Source organism: Pipra filicauda, unplaced genomic scaffold (assembly GCF_003945595.2).
Source record: "Pipra filicauda isolate LSUMZ 115617 unplaced genomic scaffold, ASM394559v2 scaffold3_size10097308_pilon, whole genome shotgun sequence".
In the NCBI taxonomy this organism is placed as follows: domain Eukaryota; kingdom Metazoa; phylum Chordata; class Aves; order Passeriformes; family Pipridae; genus Pipra; species Pipra filicauda.
Window position 1 is genome coordinate 4,016,028 of NW_024104532.1, and position 23,805 is coordinate 4,039,832.

At 51.0% G+C, this 23,805-nt stretch overlaps 2 protein-coding genes across 3 annotated transcripts in view; both read right to left on the reverse strand.

Annotated features, from left to right (window-relative positions):
* SH3PXD2B (SH3 and PX domains 2B) overlaps positions 1-10,363 on the reverse strand; it is a 70,035-nt gene extending 59,672 nt beyond the window's left edge. For both annotated transcript variants that reach the window (XM_027718792.2, XM_039385275.1), the window contains exon 1: positions 10,222-10,363. In XM_027718792.2, the coding sequence (XP_027574593.2) occupies positions 10,222-10,293 (72 nt within the window). In that variant the 5' untranslated portion in view covers positions 10,294-10,363. The remainder of the gene's footprint in view (positions 1-10,221) is intronic.
* A 5,112-nt stretch (positions 10,364-15,475) lies between these two features.
* The window catches only part of STK10 (serine/threonine kinase 10), a 44,252-nt gene continuing 35,922 nt past the window's right edge, over positions 15,476-23,805 (reverse strand). Inside the window, exons 11-19 of the mRNA XM_027718712.2 lie at positions 22,109-22,232; positions 20,946-21,125; positions 20,680-20,772; positions 20,388-20,517; positions 19,863-19,987; positions 19,171-19,359; positions 18,734-18,859; positions 18,363-18,476; positions 15,476-18,247 (exon numbers count right to left, since the gene is read on the reverse strand). Of these exons, the coding sequence (XP_027574513.2) occupies positions 18,107-18,247; positions 18,363-18,476; positions 18,734-18,859; positions 19,171-19,359; positions 19,863-19,987; positions 20,388-20,517; positions 20,680-20,772; positions 20,946-21,125; positions 22,109-22,232 (1,222 nt within the window). The 3' untranslated portion in view covers positions 15,476-18,106. The remainder of the gene's footprint in view (positions 18,248-18,362; positions 18,477-18,733; positions 18,860-19,170; positions 19,360-19,862; positions 19,988-20,387; positions 20,518-20,679; positions 20,773-20,945; positions 21,126-22,108; positions 22,233-23,805) is intronic.

A 23,805-nucleotide genomic window follows, 5' to 3' on the forward strand; every position in this document is an offset into this window, starting at 1 on the left:
TCTTCCCAGTGGAATCACTTCCAAATTAAGATAGAAAATGAGGCAGAAAGATGAAGCAAGTTCTTATTGCTAAAATAAAGAATTTCCCTACTTTCAACCCAGCAATTCAACATCCACTTTTGTTAAACCAGATGATGAGCCCAAACACAGCTGTGAGCTGGCTGGGTGTCACAGCACCAGTAACCTCTCCCAGACAAAATCTGAATCTCTTTCATTCACAAACTCTTTGTTCTGAGCCAAAAGACCTGCGCTTTCTACATATTAACACAAGGAAGACAGAAGGCTCCTGCAAGACAACATCTGTGCCAGCTGTGGAGACCTGGATAGACCATGTTCTGCTATGAGGGAGGCACCACAGCATCAGCAACCTAAGCGTTAACCTGATGCTAAGTAAGCGTCCAAGCTGCCTTTGCCCTCACCCCAGGCCTTGCCGGCAGGCCAGCATGAGCTCATTTGGGTTGGAAGCTCAGCTGATATCCCAGCTCTCTTACCAGTCTACAGCACTTCACGGGGTTATATCACCGCTGGCTGCCTGCCTGGAGAAAGCCTTCCACTGGGGCAGCAGGAAGAGCCAACTTTTCTTCATTGTTTATTCCTATCCTGCCTTTATTTGGAGTCAACAGCTTATTAGACTGGGATTTTAATCAGGATGTGGATTTACTCAAGCCAAAATGTATTCAGAGCTCTTAAGGGTAATAAAGCCATGAGATTTGAGGGCACACCACACTTTATTGTACCCTTTGCTACTGAGGGAAGTAATACTTCTCCTACGCACTGAGCTCACTCCTATTTTGCTGAAATGCACATCTCCCAGGAGCCGGGGTTACATTTTCTTGCACATCCCATTTGAACAGCAGAAAGGTCTCCAGGGGTATCTCCTCACCTACTTACGGAAAGCAGAAAAGATGGGGAAGCCCACAGGAATGGGACCTCCACAGTATCTACAAAATCACTGCCTCAGTAAAGCTGGGAATATCCCTTGTCCTTCCAATGGTTCCATCCAAGGGATTCTGTTGACCAGAACCATCACAGATCTTGGTCTCTGCCAATACCTAATCCAGTCTGTGCTGTCCTAGGGATAAAAAAAGACACCAGAAAACACAACTCAGGTGCTCTCCTCAACTAACAATGAGAGTGCAGATTTGGAAAGGTATAAACAGTGCCCTGGGCCACCCAGCAATGGTTTCCAGAGGGACTGGAGATGATGAGGCAGAGGGCTCACACAAGCACCTACACATTGCTTTCTCAGATGCTTTTGGAAGACACTTGCAACAATCAAGACAGTTTTGAAAACATTGCACTTGGTCTAAAGTTTTCCCTCCTGGCCTGGCACTGCACCACGTCCTGCCAGGAACAGCCACCATGAAGTAGCAGCCCAAAAAATCCAAATTTTGTACTGAGAGGAGCCACCCCTTCAGCTGCTCCCTCAACCCCCAGTCCTGGAGAGGCTGCTCTGAGGACAGGCTTTTCTCAGCCTGGCTGTGTGGGTGAGAGCATGTGGAAACAGTTATTTCATGGGTCTTCTCCAGCTCCGATTTCTACGGTCCTTCAAAGAAATAACACAGAGAAACCACCAGCAGGCCTTTTCCGTGGAAAGAGCGAGGGGATCTCCCAGGGCTGCAGCTGGCACTGCCTCTGGGACATTAACCCATAGGGAGCACTGCTGGGAATGGGGGGTCTGCCACTTGGATCCCTCTCCAACATTTCCTCGCAGACTGGGGAGAGTCGAGCAGATGGCGAGGAGGCAGCGGGCGGGCGGATCCAGGAAGGGGGCTCTGCAACCCCATCCCGTGGGATGGGCCCCTGGCCAAAACCAACAGGCAGAGTTATCTAAATATTTACAGCCTTTTCCAGGCCAGCAGCAGGGTCTGCACCAGGGAAGGGAACTAGCTGACTTGGTGAAACTCAGGAACCATCACCTCCTCTCCCTCCCTCTGGAAAGGACACCCTGCCCTGCCCCCCCTCCCAACCCTGAAAGCCTCCATCCCTCCTTTCCAGCCTCCATCACTGTACATGTGTCACGCCAAACTGTGCAGCAAGGGCTGATGTCTGAAGGCAGTGGGTCAAGTTGAGCTTTGGAAGAGGCAGAAACCACCAGGATTGAACCCTCCTCAGCTTCACTTCAGTCATGGGTTGGGGGGAATAGCTGAAATTCATGTCTGCCGTCCCAAAATCCTAGAGGTGCAGCTCACGGCATTTGTCCGCCTAGACCAAGGCCAGAGGAGAGGCACAGAGCTGTCAGGGCCACTCAAACACACTCAAAATCCTGCTTTCAGGTTTAAAGGAGCCACACACAGGCCCTCCATCTCCCATCACTCATCTCCCAGTCTCCAGCTTCCCTGCCCTTGCACCATGAAACTACGGTTCCATCGCAGCATGTTATGGAGGCATTCCTGGCGGGACAACCTTGTCAGAACCTCAGCAAGGGCCAAAGCAAAGAAGCAAGGCCTGCCCTCCAATCCTGGGGTACAGAGGCCACAGGGACAATTCTGGAGGTGCAGGTGGATCTTGTTTAATGCCAGATGAAAGGAGCATTTCACACAAACACCAAAAGCTCTCCATGCTCCCATCCCTTGGAGGGCAGAAATGGAAGAGATCCTTTCAAAGAAAATGGAAACTTGCAGATTCAAAGGCGGAATTATGACAAACTCCATGGGCATTTGGCTCCCAAACTCCCAGGGATCTCCAAACTCCCTAAATTACAAGTAACTGGTCACACGCCAACTGCTTAAAAATTACCAGTTGAGAAGTGAAACATCAGGACCAGCACTGCCCAAGATTCTCCTTGGTCACATTAGAAACCAAGTGCCCTAAATGGAAACGTAACATAGAAAAAGGCCCAGGGAATCTTGCAGTCCACCCAGTGGACACCATGAGCTCGGTCCTCCCTGGCATGATCCGGCATCTGTCACTGCTCTCCCCTCCCCAGCACCTCTGGAGAGGCAGCTCAGAGGGAGAATGGGACAGTGGAAAATGGGACTGAAAACCCTCAGAAGGGAACTGTCAAAAAATGACAGTTTGCTAAAATAAATGCAAATGGCACCTGGCCAACCGTAACGGAGCTGTCAAAGGGAGCTGCCAGTCAGCTCGGATGGCAGCAAGGGCTCTGCAGCCCTGGGGGAAACACACCGGCAACTCACAGCAGGAGAAAGCTGGAGGGAGATCCTCCTGGGCAGGATGGCAGCCCAGGCAGGGAGCAAGCTCCAGTGCTGGGCATCACCAGAAGAGCAGGGAGGCTGCAGGAGCCAGCTCAGATCCACATCCAGAGCAGTCAGAGTCACAGGGACTAGAGCGCGGAACAGAGGGGAAGAGAAGCCAGTGCAAATCATCTCTATCTGAAAGGGCAGCCAGAGACTTAATTTTTTTTTTTTCTTTTCCTCTTGAAGAAACGAAGTAGTATAAGCCATGGGAGCAGTCAAACAACAGAAGTATTTTTCCAGGGACTGCTGAAGAGCCTCGGTGTTGCAGACAGCAGTGGCTCCTGGTGACTTCCACTGCTCAAAGGGACCGAGAACTCCAGAGCCCTTCACAAGCCCTTGGTCTTGCACCTTCCCCAGGAGGCACGTTGTCCCATACAACAACGTGCGTAGAGAGAGGAGATGATTCAAGCGGGTGACTTGAGGCAACAGAATTAAGAACAGACACTGAAAAAAAAAAAAAACCAGAAACAGTTTCCCGTTCTTGAAACGCGAGGCTGTGTGACCTCCTAGAAGAGATCTGGGCTCCTTGCATAAACACACCATGGACAAGCTGGGAAGCAGCCTGGACTGCTTAAGTTTGAGTAGGAAGAAGGTAGAATGAAGCTACAGGAAAACCTAGACCTCCATTTTCAGCCTATCTCCTTCCACAGGAGCAGTTTTCCTAAGTTTTGCATGGAGACTTGCAAGGCATCCTGGCTGGGGGTGGGCACCCATAAAGCCCACAAGTGAAGCTTTGGGAGAGGGCAGCTGCTGGCTGGCCTGGGAACTCTCTGCCTGGCACAGCTGAACCAGGCAGTAACTCCAGCCCAAACTCAGCACCGTCCAGCTATGCCAGTTCAAGCCCAAGAGCAGCACAGCCATAACAACAGCAGCTCCCCTGGCATGGCACAGCCCTCCCTGTGTGGCTCTGAAAAAACCCCACAGCTTCTCCAGCATCCCTGTGCCCAGAGCTCCCACACACCGAGACCCTATTGTTCCCACACTGGAGGCACGTGGACAATGTCAGGGTGGAAAGCAACACCACTGTCACTTGGAAAGACACCTCCACAGGGATGCAGGGACACGCAGCTCTGCCCGATGGGCACCAGTGTAGGTCCCCAACCTCCAGCAGAGCTCCTACAGCAGAGCCAGACATAACAGCCTCCAGTGGAGGCAGAGCTGTCTGCAGAGCTGTTTCCAAAGGGTTGGAGCCTGTGTGGTCTCGGGTCCAGGGAGACTGTACAATAAACCTCTCTGTGGAAAACTCCACATATTTAAAGCATCTCTCGCCAGCGAAGGGGAAAAGCATCAGTCAAAAGCATCAGTCTTTCTATTCCACTCATGCTAACCCCGACCCTGAAACACAGGGAAGTGGTGTGAGAGCCTCGCACCCTCCCTTCAGCCACCACATGAGAAAGGAGTGTCAAGAAATCCAAAGGGGCAGAGAAACCAAAGCAGCTGAGGGACCACAGCTGAGCCAAACCAGAGCGGGTTTAATATAGAAAAGGGAGTGGGAAATTGTAAGAGGAAAAGAAAAAAAAGGAAGGAGGTGGCTAGAAACAAAGAAAGTTCTTGGCATCAAGCTGCTGTGCTTGGCTTCTCTCCATCAGCCTTTGCTGCTTCAGGCGTGTGGAGCTGGGGAAGGGGCTCTTGTGCCATGGGATGCCAAAGCTTGGAGTGGGAGAGATGACCCCTAGCTCCGTCCCCAGACAACTTGTCACCCCCTCACTCCTGCTTTGTGCACAGAGAGAACTGGGAGAAGGGTCATGCTGGCTCAGACAGCACTGGGAAAGGCACGGAGAAGGTATTCCAGCAGCAACTGCAGGTTATCAGGGATGCTGCTGTGGTCCCTCTAGCAAAGGAGACAGGCAGAAGCAACAAGTCAGAGCTACAGGGAGCTGGGCAACAGGGCTGCAGGTAGCATCAAGACAGGCATATCCTCCCCATCACAGCATATTCCCCAAGCCAGCCTGCTCAGATATCGGGACTACAAAGCAGCCACCTCCCCTTGCTCCGATTCATCCCTTTGACTGTACCCTCTTCCCACTCTACTATTGTACAGTTTACCAGGGCACAGCACTGCCTGAGCACACAGCCAACGCTGCTAGGATGACACAAGGCTATGCCAAGCACAGGAACCCCAAGGGCAACCCACTGAGCCCTGCTCAGACCTCTCAGTCACACCACATATGCACCCGCTCGTTTGCTCTGAGTCACACTGAAGGTCAAACATATGGATTCTTTTGTTTCCTATTTCCCACTGCTACATGAAACGGCCGGAAGACAGGGATACCCTCCAAAGCAAAGCTGTGAGGGATCAAGGTCACCAGAGCTCTGAGCAGGCAGAGGCAGTGGATGGCCCCAGTGCTGAAGTTCACTGCTGGAACTGAGGATGAGCATCAGCTTTCCACACAGAGCTGCACCCGCCTCAGTGGCCGTGTGACAGGCAGGATTTGGCCCTTCCACTGAACTGTGACATTCATGGTTTTCAGCAGCCTTGACTGACATGATTAGGGAAGAAAAACAAAACAGAATTTGCATTTGAGTGCTGGTTTTCACCCACGAGGTTAATGGGGCTCCCTTAAACCCCAACTCTGTTGAGAAGTGAGGTGGCAAGAAGGACTGGTTGGCTCTGTAACGCTGGACGATGCATGAGGACAGGTCAAAATTTCTACTAGCTACAGGCTCCAAACACCCTGTGGCCTGCCTGGAGTGGGAGAGCATTAACCAGCCAGCAGGAAATGGGATGAGACATGGCAGAACCACAGGATATAACAGCAAAACATCACTAAGGATGCTGAGAAAGCCCTCAAACTTCTAGAGGCCACCAATACTCAGACTCCAGCTTCCTGGGCTCACCCTTGCTTCATACATTTGCTCTCTTTCATTCCTAGTTTGGTTAATGGCTCCTGCATAGATTTCACACTATTCATTGTAACCTCCTGCTTCCTAGATCTAAATGTACCCGGTTCCTTCGGTTCCCCACAGGACATTCCCACCATACCAAGAGCATGGTCACCCTTCCCAGAGAGCACAGCACAGGGGGAGTCATCCCCTGATGCCCTTTTTAAGCCACACAACCAGTATGATTCACAACGGCAGAAATAATGCAAGGTGACACTATGCCAGGTCCCCACAGAACTCTGCTCCAGCCAGGCAAGCCAGGACCAGAGGACCATGACACACAGGTTTGTCAGAAAGCACCTTCTGTTCTATACATATAAGGCACTGAAGAACCACTGAATGCGTAGATTGGCAGCTCTCCTGCCTCACTTGCCCATTCAAATGCTCTTCCCTGAACACTCCATAATCAATTCCAGATAAGCAGTTGGGTTGGGTTGGACAACCCATGAAACCACAAACGGCCTCACCACTACAAGGAACAGGAACACAGAAGACACCTACCACCACATCACAAATTCCACATCAAAAATATAATACATATACTTTTTGAATGTAGTTTTCCCCTCAAACAGGTTTTAAAATATTTATAGATGCTATCAACCAGATTACAACATGCACTGTTAATTACTTTTGCAAGGCAGCTGCCACAAATGAGGTGTTCACCTTGTTTAAAGTTTGCCATCTTGTAAACTGAGCTTGCAAAATAAAACTATGCTGCTCACTGTTTAAGTTTCCCTTTTCAAAGCAATATGTGTGTGCAAGGAGGCTGGGAATGGAAGTCCTGCAAGACCATAGTCCAGGTTTCCCAATAAACTAACACAACCTAAAGCATGCTGCTCTCTCTTTCCTGTCAAACATATACATATCATTTTGCTTTGTGCTCTAGAACAACCATTTAAAACTATATGAACTATGGAAATGTTCTTGGTGGGCAGGATGTAGAAATGAAGATGTGATTCAACAGCTCTGCTATTAACACATAGAACAACACAGACATTGCAGCTGCATGAAAACGAAACATCCTGAAGCTTGCCCAAGGGAAAGAAAACAACCAAAATCTGGATTTAGTAGGGAAAAGCTTTATTTTAGGGCTTCTACTAGAGAATAACAAACACAATACTATAAAAAGATTCTACGTGAAGTCCTTTAAAGGAAAATTTAGTCTGTTTCGACTATGCCTTTGTTTTGGGTCTTTTCTGAATAAACATTCATTTATCAGAGACTTGGCCAGACCATAGAAATGGCAGTCTGCTATTCTGTCACTCAGAATGATTATTTTTAAACTTTACTCTTGGACTTGGCCTTTTCAGATTTGCAGTATAGCCCCAGAGCCCTTGCCAGCAGTGTTCCTGAGGGGCAAAAGCTGTGATCACTTAATATATGATTATATGGAAAATTGTTACTGCAGGGTGACCCTCCAGCCACTGCCTGAAGGACGGAGTCCCCTTCTTCACTTGGACGATGGGCTGCCTCTACCCAGAGCATCCTGCAACAAACACCTGCACAAGGATCATTTCTCGCTGCCCCTTCCAGGTACTGCCCATGAAAAAAAGCCTAAAGACACAAGTGGCACAAATGCAGTTTGAGGGCACAGGGCTGTGTTTGGGTTCCCAGCTGAACCCTGACACAGCTCATCACACATTCAAGCTGGTATCCAGCTACTCAAACCCTGGACCTTGCTGCGTCCTGGCCCAGCCCAAGCCCCGCAGTTTGGTGGAATATTGTGCCTCCTGTTGTGCAAAATAGAACAAGTTTTTGTCTCAGGCAACACAATTCTTTTTGCATCAATTATCGAGGTGAAAGGCAAACCACACCAGCCTGAATAGACCCAGCCTCTCCTACAGCCCTCCCCATCACAGCCATCAATAAGGACTTTGAAACACTGCTTTGATCACTCTTTTCTGGGAAAGTGGAATTCACAGCTTTCTGCTGTGGCCTCACTACAAGCAACACAACTGCACCTTTGTCCAGAAAAGAAAAGCCCTCGTCGATACAGAGAGGAGCCCGAGCAGTGCAGGTCAGTCACTGCTCAGGCCAGCACAGAAGCAACAGGAGGAAAAGCCAGCATGGTCCTCTAGCCTCTCCAGGGACAGTGAGCACTGCCTCAGGGGATGGAGCAGAGCACATCTATGCTCAATAAGGAGAAGCCAGAGAGCAAAGGTTTAACACAGACACTTTGTGGTTGACTCGGATTTGCAGTGTGCCAGCAAACACAGCCTAAAGATGACTCAGCCGTGATTTGCTGCCCCTCCTTTCCCTCTTTGCAGGAGGAGGAAAAAAAAAAAAAGGTTTTGGTTTCATATAATTAACTGGTTTTGTGAATGTGTCTGGTTCCTATCGATTCCTCAAACAAGGCGAGTGCTCCCATTCACTCCAGCGCTGCGCCGGGGAGGCAGCTGCCTGCAAGCTGCTGGCCCCTCCCTGGGCTCAGCCCTGCTGCGAGCCACGCTGGCTCATGCTGCTGGATTTTGGTCCAAGACGAGTACAGGGAAAGGTTAGAGGCAGAGGACTCAGCTGAGGAGGGAGCGGAGGCCGAATGGCCAGACTGCACAGCTGGCTGTCATGAGCTGCACACAGCCGCCTTCGCCCACCACCCCAGCAGCTTCTGCTCCAGTGTCCCCACCCAGCTGCCCCACCATACAGCTCCCTTCTCAGAAAACATTTCTGTCCCAGTTTTCCAGCCTCACAGGGATTATTTGTGCTATGCCCAACTCCACCTGACTCACACTGCGGGTGGAGAGTGAGCAGGGACAGTACACAAAACAAATTGTGTCCAGCACTCGGGGTGCATGTCCCAAATGTGGGGAAACTGCCCTGGAGGGGTGCAGAGAGACTCCAGGCCTAGCAAGGGTACAAGAGGGTCTAAAGGGAAAGCAGAGGAGCAGCTGCAGGCGATCCCGTTTGAGCCCTGTTCCGGGACCTGACAGCGATGCAACAGATCCGCCAAGACAAACAGAAGCGTACGCAGCTCACAAACCTCCTCACGTACATGCTCCTCCAGATCGGGTGCCTAACACAGCCACAATGAGTAAGGCTGGGATGGACAGAGCAGGAAAAGGGGCACATCTGGAGCTGGGGCCAGATAAAGCTACAGGCAGGGCAGGAGAGGAAGAAGGGGTGATAAGGGGTTGAGGCAGCAGCAGCCACACTACATCCCCAAATGCAAGGAGAGGGTAACAGCCCCCTTTACTCTCCCCTCCTAGAGCTGACCTGCCCTCAGCTTTCCTCCAACTGTTGCTCATTGACACAAACCAGCTGAGGAGAGCTTGAGAAGCCCCTGATCTCCCAAAAACTTTGAGACCCCGGCTCTTCTGACGCAACACACTCCAGTCAGAGTGAACACCACATCTGCACAACCAAAATGCACCATGAACAGCGTGTCACTGGGTCACCCTGGTCTAGGGCAAATGGGGCAGAAAGAACATTTTGGTCTTTGTTTTACGGTTGTTGCCAGGATTCACCCACAGCTCTCCACGGATGCCTGGAAACACACCAAAGTTTAAATAATAAAAAAAAAGAAAACCACTTTCAAAAACAGACAAACCCACAACAGTTTGGAAGATGCCCTGGAGCACGCAGGAAGGCGCTGCCTGGGCAGCTCACGCAGCAGGGGTGCAGGGGACACGAGGGATCCCTCACAGGGATAGAGAATTTCCAGGACGCAGAATGCAGGAGCCAGGTGGTCCTTCGCCCCAGGACTGCGCGGCCAACAGGTCCCATGTCCCCTCTGCCAAGCGCTGCTCCCGCACCGAAGCGGAGGCGCTCGGAGGCGGTGCCCGGGGCCGCCTCCTCGGTGCGCGGTGCTCCGGGAGCGCCTCCAGCGACCCCCGCCCGAAGCCCCCGGGAGTCCCCCGGCGGGTCCCGCGCAGGGTCGGCTCCGGCGCTGCCCCGGGAGCGGGGTCTGGGGGGAAGAGGCGGCACATCCCCACGCTGGCAGGGGGGCACCGACTGACCCGCACGGGAGACGCCGGGGTGGGAGCGGCAGACCCGGCAGCGCTGCCGCCCTCCTCCTCCTCCTCCTTCCTCCCTTCCCGGAGCTCCGTGCGGGAGCGGGGCCGCCCGCGGGCCGGCAGCGCCCGGCCTTTGTTTGCCCAGGGCCGGGCTCGGCGGAGCGGGCGCCCGGAGCCGCGCCACTCACATAGTGCTTGTTGGGGATGCGCCTCTTCTGCACGTCCAGCACCTTCACCTCCGCGATGCTCCGCCTGGGCATGCCGCTGCTCGGCCCCTCGCAGCCCGCGGGAGCGGCGGAGGCGCGGGGGAGGCACTGGCGCTCGCAGCCGGGACCGGAGCCTGCAGCGCCGAGCCGAGCCCAGCCGAGCCCCGCCGCGCCGCCCGCTGCCGGGGGCGGGAGGCGGCCCCGGCCCGCCCCGGCCTATCCCGGCCGGCGGGGCGGCCCCACCGCCGCCCGCTTAAAGGGGCTGCCGGCAGCGCCCGCCCCGCGCGTCTCCGCCGGCAGGGACCGTCCGGCCCCGCGGGTCCGCCCCGCGGTGCCCCCGCTCCGTCTCGGAGCCCAGCGGTGCCTGAGCGCACAGTGCTGTCCCTCGCGGGGACGTGGTTGGAGGGGCTGGAGGGGTCCGGGCTTGCCCCGCTTGCCTGTGCGTGCGCTCCATCACCAGCTCTTTTCTTCACCGCGCTCGTGTCCCATCACAGCGGCCCCCAAGGTGGCTCCGGCTTGGCTACCAATAACCACAACCCTAAAGGATCCAAGTAACGAGCAGGAAGAAGTCTGTCTTGGCTTTTGGTGTGGTCAAATCAGCAGAACTGCCTTGCCCAGGACAACCCACATACCTGCATAGAGAGACTACTTGCAAGAGCATGTAGTGACAGGACAAGGGGGGATGGCTTCAAGCTGACAGAGAGTAGGCTGAGATTAGCTATTAGGAAGAAAATCTTGACTGTGAGGGTGGTGAGGCCCTGGCACAGGTTGCCCAGAGAAGTTGTAAATGGCCCATCTTTGGAAGTGTTAAAGGCCGGGTTAGATGGTTTGGAGTAACCTGGTTTAGTGGAAGGTGTCCCTGCCCATGGCAGAGGGATTGGAACTAGATAATCTTTAAGGTCCCTTCCAGCTCAAACCATTCTGTGGTTCTACCCCTGGGAGCCAGGAGCTGAGCCACCACATCCACCTCTCCTCCCAGGCAGCTCACCCCTCCTGACATGCTTCGTGCCCAGCTCTGTCCTTGGGCCAGCAAAGGAGATAAGGCAGTGACCAGGCGCTTCTCTGCATCAGCACTACCCCTGGCCCCCGTTTTCCCATTGGCTCCTCAACACGTGGCATAACCACAGCTCTCTTCCCTGTTGAGCTTTTAATTACATTATAAAGTTACTCAAGGCTTACACTGGCAGGTCATTAGTTTTCATATGAATTTAATTTAATCATAAACAACTCATCCCACTCCTTAGCGGCTCCTTAAATGTGGTTCTTTTTAAACACTATTAACTTTGCTACAACCACCCTAGAGAATTAATGGAGGTGCAGGCAGGTTGCCAGTGCTTTATTGCCCCTCCCAAAGGGCTCATCTTCATCCCTCTCCCCCTCAGCAAAGCCCTAGCCCACGGTGCCCCTGCAGGGCTGGCTGCAGGAAGGTTGCTAGGCTGCCTGAAGGGGACATCATGCCACTGATGACCTCCCTGGTGCTTCCTGGTGTGAAGACTCAGGGCTGGTTTACATGTGGACCAGCTGCACATTGCTCCCATCCTTGTCTCAGTCATCACTCCTCAGTCAGACATGTGGTGAAGGTAGGCAGGCAGGAGGCCATAGATAGGACCTGTAGAGTCCTCCCTTCCTTCTCCTCTCAGGAAAGCCCTGACATTCAGGAGGGGTGCTGAGGCTAATCAACAACCTGGAATAGCGCCAACAGGCAGCAGAACTGCAGCTTCTGACCTTGTGTGGACTGCCCAGGCTGGAGCAGAGAGAGTTATACTCGTTTTAAAAGCCCTGAAAAATGCAGAGGTCCTCCAAAGGATGGTGAGGAAAACATCCAAAGCAGCTATGTCTCAGGCTGTAAGAGAAGGAGTGCACGCTGAGACGTGGAACATCAGAGAAAGCAGATTGAGAGAGGAATGAAACAGTTACTGGTCTTCACGTGCTAAAAGGATAAACTAAGTCACAGAAGTACTTAAACATCTGCATGGCCTTTCCCAGCACTGTGACCTGTGAAGGGACTCCATTGCTCCTGGGCCCCAACAGCACCAGGCAGCGGCTGCAGCCTGACAGCTAATGAGCACCCAGGAACAAGCAGAGACAGCCACAGCTAATGCTGAAAAATGGCTCCTGTGTTTAATTAACAAGTCTGATGAGAGCTGTTGAGATGAGTGCAGAGTGGCTTTGCATGCTGACCAGATCACCTCCCGAGGGAGGCACACTGGGAAGCGACTGTGGAGATGCTTGGGCTCTAGTGTGCCTCGATAATTTGTCAAGGAAACTGCCAAGCATTTGCTAAGGGAGCCCAAATGAGGGGCTTGTGAATGACCTGGGAGTGTCATGCTTGGCCCACACCTCTGGTGATATGGCTTCAGGAGCAGCAGAGGTCTGGCAGCAGCATGTCCCACAATAAAGCTGGGTGGTACAGGTGCAACTGAGTGGAGTTTTAGGAGAAACAAGTCGCCTCTTGCTGCCTAACCAGAGGCTGAAGTGTTGTTAAGCCAAATAAAATAACTGTACGGGAGAATTTACCACCTACTCAAGGGTCAAGCATGTGCACTCTCCCTTCTCTCTGGCAGGATCAGCTGAGCAATGAAAAGCAAGTAGGCAAATGACTTCTGAAGAGCCAGCCATCAGCTCAGATGTGCAAATGGGTTTCTGCATGGCTCTAAGCAGACTCCAGCTGTTTGGGTACAGCTGTGTGGTCCCTGACATTTCCTTGGTGTCAGAGATGGAATAGAATGAGAAAGCAGTGCCCCGTTGTCAGCCCCGAATTGCAGAGGACACGCTATTTGCAGTCATCCTTAATCTGAAAATTAAGAGTGTGTGCCAGGTGGTTAAATGGTCCTGGTCCTCCCTGTGTGCAGAACAAATGCATCCATGTTTCCTGAGCTTCCTCACAAAGATTAGTCAAAAATTATGCTCCTACCCCAACAGAGGGCAAATCTCTGCAGCTAAAGCCCATCAGAGCAGTAGTTTCCTACCATTTCACTGGGGCTGGATCTCACTGATTCTTAGCTGTCACCAGGAACAATTTTCCACTGCTGTGACCCCTGTGTTGCAGGTTTTAGGTGCATGGTGTGGATGCCACCCATGACAGCAGGCCTGGCAGCAGGTTGTACCCACCCTGCACAGGGGTATGGTAGCAGGGAGAAGCAGACCCCATGGAAGGGATGTTCAGCCCTCAAATGAGAAGGTTTTCCTGGTACACAGTGGGCAGGGGAAACCTGGATAACTCCTAAGGCTAATGCTGGAGCAGGAGACAAAGTACTGAAGCCCTGATAAGAAGCAGAGATCTGGTGAAAGAGATGCCATAGAGAGTGACAAATCCAGGGAAAAGAGCAAGTGATCCTTTTGGTGCAACGGGACAGCTCAGCTCCAGCACTTCAGTGTCATGCCACCTAGTGAGCAAGAGAAAGAGCAGCAGACATCTCCCCTCCCTCCCCTGCAAGTCTGGAAATCAAGTCCAGGGGAGTCCTAGGTGGGGTGGCAGGGCAACATGCCCCTGGGACCCAGCCCCATCCCATCCAGGAGAGGAGCAACGACAAACCCCCATCAGCAAGGCAGAGCCACAGCCTCTGGAGAGGCTGGGCTTCCTCGAGCGCTGGGTAGTTTGGCATTTGGAGAATTAAACCTGGGGCCAGTGCAGCAGGAGAACACTCAACAGCATTTGGTTTAACAGGGTGCAGGTGACTTTTGCAGGACACTGCTCACCTCCAGCTGCCCTCCTGCAGCAATGGAGGGAGCCCATATGCAGTCACAGGAGGAAGGGAGTTAGGTACAAGCTCCATCTCCATGACTCTCCCTGCCTGCCCTGATTTTCCTCTCCCTAGAGAGTTTTATCATCCCAATCACAGCATGAATGCTGCAAAAGCCCTTGGGCAGCTCAGAGGAGTCTGGAGTCCAGATGTAACAGGGTATAACCACAGGGAATGCTACACCTGCTGCAGCACCAGTAAGTTTTCAGGGCTGTCATCTCTATTTTTAAAAAATAAGACATATTTTTATTTTTGCTCTGTTTTCAGCATTGCACCAGGACAGATTGGTAGCTAACAGTTATTTCTGGAATACATGGTACTTAAAAATATATGTTGAATTCTCACGGTTGAAGCTCCCCTCAGGCACTGCCAAGGACATGCAGATGAAGTTAAATATTCCCATGAGATCCTCTGCTTCACTGGGATACACCAAGTGAGGCCAGTGTGTCCCAGGAGACAGTGCAGTCCTGGTACACATAAACAAAGATGACTAATTATGTGTCCTCAGCTATTCCATTTCTTACAATCTTGTGAAGCAAGGAGACAGGCACCCTCGGGCTTTGCTTGTCCTCTCACCACAGTGCTGCCTATTTAAAACCCCACCATGAATAACTTACAGTACCAACTCCATCTCCCTTTCAGCATCTCACCTGAATTCACATCCTGCAGTTTTACCTACCATGGTGGACACTGGGAGCAGGGTCATTTCCTGCATGAAATCCAAGGTAAAAGTTGGCAGACTCTGGAGCAACCTTCCAAAAGTGAGGGGAAACCCATGCCAGCTCCATGGGCTCATGTAAAATCTGCCCTTGCACACTGTGTGTCCTTGAAAGAAATCATAATTAAACTGGCAGGTAAAAATCTCTGAGCAGAGAACAAAGGCCACACAGGCCCTGCGGTTGGTTACACAGGTGGTGGGAGCTTTTCTGAACAACCTGAGGGAGGAGGCAGAGGTCTGCCCCTGTGCGGACAGGAGAAGACATGGTTTGCATCCCGGTCCTATAATGCTTCCCAAGCACTCCCCAGCAGAGGTCAACGTGGGAAGAGACAAAGAGGCATCCCTGAGACTTCCTTGTCCCACCAAAGCAAGGGAGCTGAGGCATTTGTCTGAAATCTCTTGCTAAAGCCAGGCAAGCTAATTAAATAGGAAGAAAAATCCACGCCTAAGTGGTTTGCACTCACACGACAGGATGCAATACCTGCTCTTCACCAAGCAGGGTCAGCCCAGCACCATCTTAACACCAAACGAGGGAATCGCTGCTTCAATTCAGCTTCACCAGTTTCAGCCTCATCGCAAACATGTTCCTGCCCTGGAGCTGCAGCACCCAGCAGGAGAGTCTCTAGATCGATTTCAAAGAACTGGAAGTTCAGCCTTGCAAGGTTCAAATGCCAGAAGTGGCTCTGGAGGTTTCTGTAAATCAGCAAACCCTAGACTAGAAGCAAAGCTGGTCTGAGGCCACAGCCAGTGATCACACGCAAAATCAGACACATGCCCAGGTTTCTCAGTCTGTTACTTTATTAGAGGGGTCTTTACATCATAGTGGTGGCCCCACTGGAGTCACTTTACAAAATATTAAAAAAACCCTTTTTATTCAAAGCCATATTTTTTAAAATGGTATCCCATCCCCTCTCAAAGGTAAGCTGGGTTTAATTGTGGTTCCTTCTGAACAGGAAACAACAAAAATATCCTCTTTTGAAAGGAGTGAAAACATAACCACCCTGTAAACAAGACAATTAGATGATGTGCTCCCCTGCCCCTTTCTAGAAGATGGTATTCGAGCCCTGGCACACTCAGAAAGGAAACAGAGAATAGGGAAAAGGCAGCAGACAGAACCATTCCTACCCTCTGTTAGCAAAATTGTGTTGTTTGCTCTAGGCTGCAAACAAGCTGGGCTGGAGAAAGGGACAACCGATTTACCATGGAGGGCATTGCATCAGCTCTTTAAGAGCCCCCAGAAATAGTCTTTCCTCACGGCTGCAAAATACCCAGAGAGAGTTGATGCTCCCTGGGCTGGTGGAGAAGGCAGTCAGAGGCAGCAATGCCCTTCAGTGTGACCAGTGCTGCAGGACATCCTTCTGCAAGTCACATGTAAGATAATGTAAGATATGAAGGACAGGCACCACGTACTGGTTTCTGTGACACCAATCACTTCACAGAACAGCTCAGCCTGACCCCTGCAGGACCAGGAACAAAACCAATGGGGCTGCTGTAACACATTTCTAATGCAATTAAAAGGCTCAAACCAGCCCATTATCCTGGTTCAGGAACATCCCTCATTCATTAATTTTACGACAGCTCCCAACCTGGCACTGTCACATCTGAGAGGCACAGTCCATGCTTTTGGAGATGGGGCAGGCAGGTGTTTAACAGAGACATTGTTGGTGTGGATTCAGAAGTGACCTGGAATGGCCCAAATAGATGTAGTCTTGCTAGTTTGCAGGAAGCTTATAAATATGTATTAGGAACTCTAAATGGGTACGAAATGCACACCTCAGATAAAGAGTTAAAGACCTAGGGGCTGACTCCTTCAGCTTGGTACCTACAAGTGTAGCACATCACATATCACCTTTCCCTGAAATGCCAGTATGTCTCTACATCAATATTTGAGACTTTCAAATAACTACCTTTTTTTTTTTTAACTTTTTTAAGCAGAAACACTTTTTTACTGCTAGAGAACCAGGTTTAAAACAAACAATGCTGTCCAGAGATGGACAGAGAGAAAAACTTAAGTGCTACCTTATACCTTTGGATTGTGTAAAAAAGGTGCTGCCATTGAGGTCTCTGACCCCCTACCCAGGCCTGTGCTCTGAGTCCTATCCAGAAGCTCAGCCAAGCCCTCCCTGCCTGGTGCAGGTGGAGGAGACACATCACCACATAGCAGAAAGGACAGAGGGCTGGACCTGCCACTGCTCTGCCACTCTGCAGCCTGAGTCCATGCTGAAAGCCAGGAGAACCATCCAAGAAACTGTGGCACATCATAAGGAGATGAGACATCAGTGGACAAAGTGATGCTGAGAGTAACAAGCCACCATGACTTGCCTTCGCATCTCCTCTTCCCATGTTTCACGACTCCTTTATTCCTTCCAAATGATGCTCTGCAGCCCATAACCCTGATGCAGAGTGGCCAGACTGGCTGACCCACGTGGCCCACACATATAGAGCACTTAAAAAAAAGTCTCAAGCACATGTGTGATCATGAGAGCTCTGGCAGTAACACTCTTCAGCCTCCCTCTTGTCCTTACCAAAAGGCACATGACCATGACAGGCACTTCACTGTGTCATCACTGTTACAAACCTCCTCCTCTGCACATGCACATACACTTCTTTAAGGACAAAAGCCTGTAGCCAGCTGAACAGTTCAATTACACCTTAATCCAGTCCCTGAAAAGACAGCGCTAGCTGGGTGCCAGAGGGTCTGCGGTGCCAGTGATCGCGGCAAAGGAAGAAGCAGAAGATGTTTGGGAGGACATCCAGCCAGTCCCCTTTCTGCATAGTCTATACAGACTATACAGAGAAAGAGGAAGCAAAAAACCCAACCCTCCTTACTCAAAGGCAAAAAACCCCAAATCACTGTTTCTCCCTTGAGCAAAAAAGACCACAGTGAAAAGAAATCAGTGTAAGGCAAGTGCTGGGGGCCCTCAAGGCCAAAGTTATCTTAAGACAATGCCAAAGCTGCTCTGCCCCAGGTGAGTCCTTACAGAGGACCGGGAGAAGGAGCAGCCACAGTGGAGAGAGAGGGTGACACCCCCTGCACAGAGGGCAGGAGCCATGGCCTGTTTCTCCTGTTCAGAGTGGTTATTGCTTCAGTCTGAGCTGACCAGCCAGGCGAGCACCAGGCTCATGTGAGAGGTGACACATCCAGCTCACAGTGCAAGTACAATCCAGAAAGGGTCCTGCCCTACTTCCCAGCCTGGAGCCATGCTGAGCAGGCCAGCTCCTGGGGAAGCCACCACAACTTCCAGTCAGCATCCCACAGTTCAGGGGTCACATTTATCCCAGACAGAGCGAGGGGACAGGAGGGTGCTGTTGTAAGAAGAGGCTGCCGAGAGGATCGTCCAAGTTGCCCACCTGCAGCCAAGAGGACACAGCCACTCCCAGCTGGTGGCCTGCCAGCTGTGAGATGTTATAAGCTCTCTGAGGAGCTGAAAGGGACGAACTTGGCATGTTTGGTTGGGGATGCTGGCATCTGTCCATCTGCCTCCTCACTCAGCTTGAAGAACATCTCCTGCTCACGCTTCTTTTGGTTCAGCTCGTCCTCCAGGGCCTTAAGCAAAAGAGAACACACACAAGAGCTGTATTTGAGATTGTTCTGGAGCTATGGATACTGTCCCCTCCAACCAGCCAAGCAGGACACACTTCTCTCACCAAGGAGGCATTACCTTCTTTCGTGGCCTCAGCTTGTCTCGCCACTCCTTCATGTGCTGGTTGTGGTTCTCATCCAGGGATTTCAGCTTCTGAGTTTCGTGCTCAATCAAGAGGTGACACTTTTCATTCTAAAAACAGACCATGAAACAGAGCACCCATCAAGCAGCCAGGACTGTAAATCCAGTGGTCAAACAGGATTCGCCTCAGCCAGAGACAATCAGAGCTCTGAGCTCCAGGGCACATTTAGACATGGCCACAAAAACCTCTCAAGGCAAGAGCAAGGGGACATCAGGTCCCATTCACTGACAGTCCTCTGCAGGCACTTCTTAAGAGACTAAGAACTGCATGGGGAGCTCTGGGAGACAGACCCACAATGGACATGTACCTGCAGGTGCTGGAGCTCATTCGTGTTGCTCTCGCACTGGGCCTGCATGTCCTTCATCTGTGACTCGTGTTTCTGCTGCTGGTGCAGCCGCTCTGCTTTTTGCCTCTTCTCTTCCTGCAGAGCAAACTAGAAGAGAGAAAAGAAGGTGCCCATTTGGAAGAGTTGCTCTGGTCTCTGAAGCTGCTTAAGAGACTGGCCAGCTCGCACTATTATATAGGAAGGAAGGAAAAGCCCCAAGGATTTTCCCAACACCAGTCACAGTGGAAGCAGCGCTGAAAACCACACCTGATGCCCCAAATGCAAAGACATCTGATGTCCTGAAGTGGGTTAGAAGTAGGAATAGTTGCATTTTTCCAACCTCCTTTCCACCAACAGGCCAGTGAAATACTTCACCCCCAAGCCAAATCTCAACCCTGGTGCCCTTTGCAAGACCTGACCTGTTTTATCTTCTCCCGCTGCTCGGATGCACTCCCACTGGAGTGGATGTGAAGGCTCTTCTTGTACATGGCCATGCGTGTCTTCCCTTCGCTCCGCTGGATTTTGGGGAGCCGGGCTTTCTCCTGCTGCTGCCGAATTTTCAGCTGCTCTAACATGCGCTGGTTGTATCGCTGCATTTGCTCTCTTTCCTACAGGGAGACAGGTATCAGAGGAGGAGGGACATCTCAGGGCATCTCAACAAGAAAGTGCTGAGGAGAAGAGAGAGAGCCAAGAGAGTAGATTTGGGAGTACCATGGAAGTGGCTGGTGACTGACAGCTCCACAAGAGGTTAGGGCAGCTACTGAACATGCTGTGAAAGCAAAGGAGAAGAGTGCTGAAAGGAACGTGCCAGTCTTCACTCACTGCTCTGGAAATCAACCATGCCAAATACCAGACAGCGACAGATTTCCAGAAAAGCCCCCAAAATTCAAAGCACGCAGCATTTTACGCACATTAAACGCACGCAGCACAGAATACATGTCCCAGGAAAGAAGGCTGACACGAGCATTGTTCTGGTCCCTTTTCACTAATAATGACCAAGTCCCTTAACTCCTAACTCACCCTTACCCACTTAGAGCCTCAAGGGAAACACCCAGGGACACCCAGATGCTTTGCTGACCCGCACCAGTGTAGGAAGGTGCTAAGTCTTCACCTTCTCATGCTTCCGGAGCAACTCATGCCTCTGGAGGAAATACTGGTCCTTTAGCTGCTGCTTGACAAGCTGGTGCTTTTCCTGTTGCTGACGCTCTTCAAGATCCCAGATGCAAGCCTCCCGATCTGTGGAAAGGAGGAGGGTTAGGAGACAACCCACCCTGGTTCCTCAGCTTGGTCACATAAAGCATCCCAAGCTCAAGAGATCCCTACACACATGAGCAGTGCAACAGATGTGGGGGGTGATCATTCACCTCCTGTTTTTCATGAGAAATTGGTTATGAACCATATTGGAGAGTAATTTCTTTCAATTATGAAGCCTAATTGGTTCATATTTTGAAGATTCAAGCACTAAGTATTATTATTGTTAAACATTTAGACAGGATCTGGCAAGGCTGTTTTTTTCTAAATCCCATCCTGCCAGCTTGCAACTCTGTCACAGCATCTGCTGCGTGGGAAGAGCCAGCATTGGATAAACCCATGGTTACAGCATTCCCTTTCCTCCTTTACAGCCTTTGCCACCCACCTCTCATGAGCTGCTGTTTTTTGTTCAGGCACTCGCGTTCCTTGTCACAGATCTCCCTTTTGTTCTGGGCAGTTATATTTTTCATGGCCTGCTCCAGGTCCTCCTTCTGCTTGGCCAAGAACTCCTGTTCCTGGAAGAAACCAGTGGTACCACCATGAGCCCTCCGTCTGCTGCAACTTGAAAAGCATCTGGTGGTGTTTCAGAAGCTGCCAGTCCCCCAAGGAGGAAGGATGATTCTGTCTACCATGCACTTCCCAGTCTTGGAGTTGTGGCAATCTTCTCTCAGCCTTACCATGGTTTGTTTTTTCTGGGTGAAGTCATCCATCTTCGCCTTCATGTTCCCTTTGCGCTGTTGCCGTGGCAGCTTCTCAACCTCGTTCTTAACCTTTAGGGAGGGAAATGAGATTTATCTGCAGGTAATTCTAGGCTAAGAACAGCCCCACCTAAAACACCAACAACTGCTTCCCTCTCAAGCTGTGCCATGGAGAAATGCTGAAGCTTTCCTGGAGGAAAGAAATGCAGGAAACCAGCTTTCCTCCCTCCTATCCCTATTTTTACCTCCTTCTTCATCTGCTTCAGCTGCTCCAGAAATTTGACATGGTCCCGCTCCTGCTCCAGGCGAATGCGCTTGGCCTCCTCCCTCCGGCGCAGGGAGTGATCTTGTTCCATCTTCTCAATCTGCTGCTTCTGCTGCCGTTCCAGGTTTTCCAGTTCTGTGTCGTAGAACTTCTTCTTTGCCTGGAACAAAGGAAACAGAGGTCAACTTCAGCCTCCTCTCCACTTCGTTTCCTTCCAAAAGTTAAAAAAGAAAAAGAAGTGAAAAGAAAAAAATAAAGGAGTGGGGGATTGTCCTCACTGGGATTGAGCCATTGAGCCTCTTTACTAAACAGAGAGGAGGGAAATTTCCAGCTAACACCCCACAAAGCACACAGGGCAGAGCCAGCTCTAGCATCAGCACTTTAACTGATTTTTGAACTTGTTCTGGCACTGATGCACTTCAAGTCTTTCTCCTGCTTATGTCCTGATTTACAATATCCCACTGGGACCCAAGGTCCTGGGCAAATATTGGCTCAAGCAGAACAGTTCTTTCTCTGCAGGCAAGGATTTCCAAGTTTGGATGGAGTTTGCAGCAACCTGGTGTAGCGGAAGGTGTCCCTGCCCATGGCAGGTGGGTTGGAACTAGATGACCTTTAAGGTCCCAACCCAAACCATTCTGTGTACTTCAACAGAAGCTGGCCATGGAGGGACTAAGTCTGTGAGCCCAGTTTATCTTTATTCAATTTACATTCATAGGCCTGCCAGATTTCCTGCTGTCACATGTTGGCCACATTGCTTTCTCATTTAAAGGATTTTTTCCCATGGAATACAACAGGACTATAAACTATTTCTTACAGTAGCCATGAACAGACACACAAGTAAAGGTCCATAAAGAGGGGAAGTCCAGAAAAATCCTTCCCCCTGCAACATCCTACCAGGCAAAGGCCATCAGTGCTTCCCAAGCTGCAGAATGCTTGTGCTCAATGCCCACAAAAGCCTCCATCCTCCAGAGAGGCATCCCATGCCTCACATCCCAAAAGGGCTCCTTGACATTTCTGCTCCCTCTGGATGTGATACCCCAAGGTCGTTGCAACCCGGGGAGCATCATCCTCTGTGGGGGTTTGCAGGGCACCTGCAGAGAAGTCAAACCAGCTTATTCCCAGGAGCTTCCCCTGCCCACGTACCATCATTTCTTGCTCGAAGCGCCGGAGCATCTGCTCCAGCTGCAGCTGGTGTTTGTTGTTGAGCTGGGCCTGGTTTCGGTGCTCCTCCTTCTGAAGGAGACGCAGCTCCCGCAGCTCCTGGCGCCTGCAGAGGGTTCAAATGGAGGGAGAGAGAAAAACACAGAGTCAGACAAGTGCAGAGGCATGTGGGTGAGCAGAGATGGCAGAATAAAAGGCCAGAGCACTTCAGCAGGGAATGGAAGCAGCACAGCCATCCTGTAGGATCCTGCCATTTGCTTTGAGCACAGGCAGGAGGTAAATGCCACCTGACTGATATGCTCTCAGGCTCTGTGACACTGTGAGGAAGCAGGATGCTAATTATGGGAACTGCTGGGAAAACCATCAGCTTTCACAGGTAAGGCCTATTAGCATTCACAGCTTCTCAAACAAGCCCTGTCAAAGCTCCTAAGGTGATTCTGCAGTCACTGCTGCCTCAACCAGCACCCAAAATACCCATTCTGCCAGCTGGGTTAGGACTCTCTGATTTTCAAAACAAAGCTGAGGCCAAGCTGGTGATGCTCTGGCCTGGCCCTTATGCTCTGCATCAGTTCTGGCTCACACCTGGGTGGCAGAAAGACTGGTTTTCCCAATTTCTGACCTATCCATCATAACATTGCATCACTCCTCTCATCCAGCTTCACACTCAGTAAAAGGCAGCCTCTGCTCAGAGGGTTGTGTTTGAGTCCATTTGCCATGTCTGTGCCTGACCCAGCTGGAAATCACTGATGGCAAACGGAGCAGCAGCAGCAGTTCTCCCATGCAGGATCCCCATCATGACCTCCACTGCTGTGCATTAACCCCACACACTGAGTACAACCCTCTCCAGGGGCCCTGCTGGGAAGAACACTTTGGCACCATTTCTTTCAAAACAAGACCATGAAACAAGAAAAGGCCCTGGCACAGGTTGCCCAGAGAAGCTGTAGCTGCCCCATCCCTGGAAAAGTTCAAGGCCAGGACAGTGCTTGGAGCAACCTGGAAGGTGTCCCTTGCCCATGGCAGGGCATGGAATGAGGTGAGCTTTAAGGTCCCTTCCAACCCAAACCATTCTGTGGTTCCACGATTCCTTGAAAGCTGTACCTGGAAATTCTCTGTATGCTAGTACACATATTCCCCTTGTTTTATTGGGGTTACATGCACTTCTCACACAAAAATTAATAGCTTATGAGCTTCTGCATAGATCTGATATTGGGGCCTAGAAATAAGGCTGCCACAGGGACACAAAGTGCTTGGGACAAATTATACTCTCAGGGAGTCCCTGAGAGCAGCACAACGGAGCCTAGAATAGGGCATCAAACAAAACAATTTGTACTGTAATTATTTTAAGGACCTTTTAATTTCAGTGCTAGAAACAGCAGTTCCTCTTTTTTAGAATAGGTCATGGAGGTTTGAAAGCTGCAAGATCTGCGAAGGAGTCATAAAGGCTTAAGCAGGGAGGATACACCCATGAATATTAAATGATGCTCGAGGAGTTTACAACTCCCTTGGCCTTTCTGTTAATGAAGTCTGAGGAGGTACACGAACAAAAGGAAGAGGAGCATCTTGAGAAGATTTCTGTGCTTATTTCCATTAAGCCAGGCATCTCCAGCCCTAGGAACACATTCAGTCACCCCCAAAGGACAGAGCCAGCCACAGCACAAGCTTCCCTTCTCACAGTCTTG